General features: G+C 55.5%; 1 protein-coding gene across 1 annotated transcript in view; it reads right to left on the minus strand.

Moving 5' to 3' along the window:
* LOC102826647 (chromosome unknown open reading frame, human C15orf39) overlaps window positions 1-2,189 on the minus strand; it is a 7,352-nt gene extending 5,163 nt beyond the window's left edge. The window contains exon 1 of the mRNA XM_006866563.1: window positions 8-2,189. Within this exon, the coding sequence (XP_006866625.1) occupies window positions 8-2,189 (2,182 nt within the window). The remainder of the gene's footprint in view (window positions 1-7) is intronic.
* Window positions 2,190-3,759: the final 1,570 nt, after the last annotated feature.

Genomic DNA, 3,759 nt, shown 5'->3' on the forward strand with positions numbered 1-3,759 from the left:
CCAGGACCAGGAGCCGGTGCTGGTGAGGCCATGGCTAAGGCTGGAGGGCTTGGCAGTGCCAGGTTTAAGCAGGTCACAGGTAATGGCTGAGTGACAATCTTTAGTTCAATGGGCAAAGACGTGGGGGTGAGTGCAGGAGGGGCCGGGGTCGGAACCGAGGTGGGCACAGATGGGATCACAGCTGCTGGCAAGGGTGCTGGCCGGAGGATCTTGAATTTTCGGAACATGAAGGCAACGGAGCTTTGGAAGTTGGTCCTTGGTGTGGCCTCTGTGGGCACGGGTGCCAAAGGCAGCCCTGGGGCTTCTGTGACGTGATTTTTCAGGCCCGGCAGATCCAGCACCATGTTCCCCATACCGGGTACATCTGAGACTATATTCCCTGCCCCTGGCATGTTTGTGACTATGCCCCCAACATTCAGCACATCTGTGGGTTTGGCATGTACCACAGGGCTAGGGACCTTGATAGAGGACGTCTCTGTTGCAGGCTTCTTCACACTCAAATCCAGAGCTACTTCCTCCCTAAGTGAGCAGCACGTGCCTAAGGGAGACTCCTGAGCAGGCAGGACCCCCTTGCAGACTTTGCTGGGGCTCTGGTCGGTGGCTGGGGCTTGCTCAGGTTCAGACGTGGCCTCAGGTGCTTGTACATCCAGGTAATCACGGTAAGGAGCCAGGCTGAAGACGTTGTCAATAACAGGCATGGGAGGAGAGCTGGGAGGACTCTCACGCTTGTGCTGTGGGAGGGACTGACACTCCTGGGCACAGGGGGGCAGTGCTGGTGGGGTGCTGGGGACTGGACTATCTCGGATGACGATGGGTGCCCCGGGGTGTTCGTTGAGCCGGGGCTGGAGCTGCTCTTTCTGGCAGCTAGGCAGCCATGTCTTCTCCACTGCCTGCACTGGCTTGTCTAGGGGCCTTACAGGCTCCAAGTGTGGCTGGCTGACAGGTACAGACTGGCATGCCCGCTGAAAGGCACCAGGTGGCGGCACAGCCCGCACATTGTCCTGGGAAGGCGGTGTCCCTCCCAGCCCCGGGGAAGCCCCGTAGAGAGAGAGGTCGTCCCGGGCATGAGGAAAGCTGAGCATCTGAGGGGGAAAGTCCAGTGGGCACCGTGGAGCCAGAGGTGGCTCCAGCTTGAAGCTCGGTGAGGGTGCTGTGAGTGGGACAGAGGAGTAGGAGTAAGTGTCCAGTCCCACTGGGGGTACATAGGGTGTCTGGGCGGCCTGCTGCCTCAAGTAGGGACTGCCCAGGCCACCAGGTGGGTACCCAGCCCCCTTGTGGGCTCCCAGAGGCTGCAGTGGGAGCGCTGAGCTGTAGCTGCCCTGTTTCTGTGGGTGGCGGCAGGCTGGCGGGCAAGGCAGAGCCTGTGGTGCATGGGGCAGTGGGTAGTGGGTAGACACTGCCTCCTGGCAGGATGGTCCCAGAGGTTGAGGCAATTGGGTCCAAGGACTAGGGGGCCCCTCAGGCATTGCTTGCTTGGCGTCCCCGGAGTAAGGACCTGCATATTTGGAGGGCAGGAAGCCTGAACTGTGGATGGTCCGATACTTCTCCAGGAATGCCTGGCATGGAGAGAAGCTCATGGAGGAATCCTTGCCAGACCCCCCAGCTGGTATCCCATGCAAGAAAGTAGCATCTAGAGGTTGGCCTTTGCCAGGAGTTGGAGCCAAAGAACAGGGTGGGTCAGCAGGGGGTAGCAGGGACCCAGTGACCAGTGTCCAGTCAACATCCAGTGGCCTCTTGGCTGTCCCTTCCCCCAGGCAAGTTGAGAGTCCATAACACAGAGGGTTGCGGTAGACAGGCTTTGGTGCTGCCAGTGATGGACCTGGGTAAGAGTGAGCCCGAGGACTATAGGGTAGCACTTCAACAGGGCTGGCATCCGGCACCTTCTCGGAGCCCTCTGCTGGTGGCCGGTAGAGCAGGCAATTAGACAACAGACTGTCTGCCCGAAGTGGGGGCCCTGCCATGCTGCTGGGGTATAAGGGTGAGTAGGCGGTCCAGGATGCCAGTCTCTCAGAACCTGTCTTGGGAGCACCCCCCATAGGGCAAGAGAAGTAGGCACTCTTGTAGCTGCAGGGGTCCTGGCTGCCAGCAGAAGGGGGCAGGTTGTGCCCAGGTACAGAGTCAGCTTCGAGGCGGGGTAGTTTGCCATACATTACAGGGCCCAGGGTCCCCAGTGGTCGCTTCTCCGCCATCACTGTGAAGGCTTCTGGGCCTTCCGGCCCGTTACTGCACCACTGACCTGGGGAGAGAAGCAGGTACTGTCAGGAAAACAGCATGGGGGAGCGAGGGGGCTTGCTGGCTTCCTGTCACATCCAAGAATCGGGCACTTAGGAGATGCACCATCAATACTGTATGAATGCATGCAGAGTGACTGGATCATAGAATGTAGAGGTTTTCAATGACTCTTTGTTAATGGCAGGACCCTTTGTTTAATGACTTCTTGTGCAGCCCATAATGCCCACCCTCATTTCAGAACCCCTGTGTTCATTTACCCTCCACATTTGACTGAGACCCTTTTGTTGGGGTTTCAGAATTTTCAGAGCACAATCTGAAGATCACTTAGCCTCGCTACCCACCCCACCCCCTTTTACAGATGAGGAGACCCACCTGAGATCTCAAAATGGAGTCGCTTCCGACTCATATCGACCCTGTAGAGGGTTTCCAAGGCTGTAAATCTTTACGGGAGCAGAAAGCCTTATCTTTCTCCTGTGGAATGGCTGGTAGTTTTGAACTGCTGACCTTGAGGTTTGCAGCCTGACTCATAACCATGATGCTACCAGAGATCCTGTCAATAATTAAAATAATAATAATAAAATAATAGCAGAGCCAGGCCTGGAACTCAGGTCTCCAGGAGGGAGGCATCTGTTTACAAGCCAAGCCACCTCTTACCCTAGTCCAGCCTGTCAGTAAGAGGGTCAAGGCTGTCCAGCAGATGGTGCTGTGGCACCAGCAAAAAGATCCCAGAAGCTGGAAGAGCCGAGACTATCTCCAACCTTCAAGCTGCAGGTAGCTATTCCATGGCACGTGGGGGCAGTATAGCATTAGGAACCTGGAGAGGTAGGCACTATGAAAACCCCAGGAGGCAGGCCCCAGGGGTCAGCAACTATTCCTATTGTATTGATGGAAAAACTGAGTGCCAGAGAAAGACGAAGGATCCGGAAGTATGGTGAAACAAGGATTGGAATCCAGGCCAGGCTCATGCCCTGGGACCACACTATTGGCCAGCCTCAACCCCTTCCTGAAACTCCAGGCATAGGAAGGATGAATCAGCTCAACCTGGCTGTGATTAACCAGGTGTTACAGAGAGTCCTGGTATGGCGCTGTGGGATAATGAACTAAACAGCAAGGTCAGTTTGAACAACAAGGCCGGCGGTTCAAATTCACCAGCTGTTCCTCGGAAACCCTATACAGGGTCGCTATGAGTTAGAACAGACTTGATGGTACTTAACAACAGGTGTTACAGGTTTACTTCACCAACAAGCAAAGACCAGCCCCCTCCTCCCTTCTGGCTGATAGCCAATGACAAGCACAGACTCAGAGTTGGATCAAAATAATCTGGGGAAAGGAAAAGTCAAAAGGAGTATTGGACTGGACCGTCTCATAGTCAGAATCAGCCACTGCAAGCCAGCCTAGAGGGGGGATGCTCTGAGTAAGACAGTTGCTGTTGTTGTTATGTGCCGTGGAGTCGGTTCCAACTCATAGCGACCCTGTACAGGGTTTCTGAGGCTGTAAATCTTTACGGGAGCAGAAAGCCTCATCTTT

The sequence above is a fragment of the Chrysochloris asiatica genome, unplaced genomic scaffold (genome assembly GCF_000296735.1).
Source record: "Chrysochloris asiatica unplaced genomic scaffold, ChrAsi1.0 scaffold00092, whole genome shotgun sequence".
NCBI lineage: Eukaryota > Metazoa > Chordata > Mammalia > Afrosoricida > Chrysochloridae > Chrysochloris > Chrysochloris asiatica.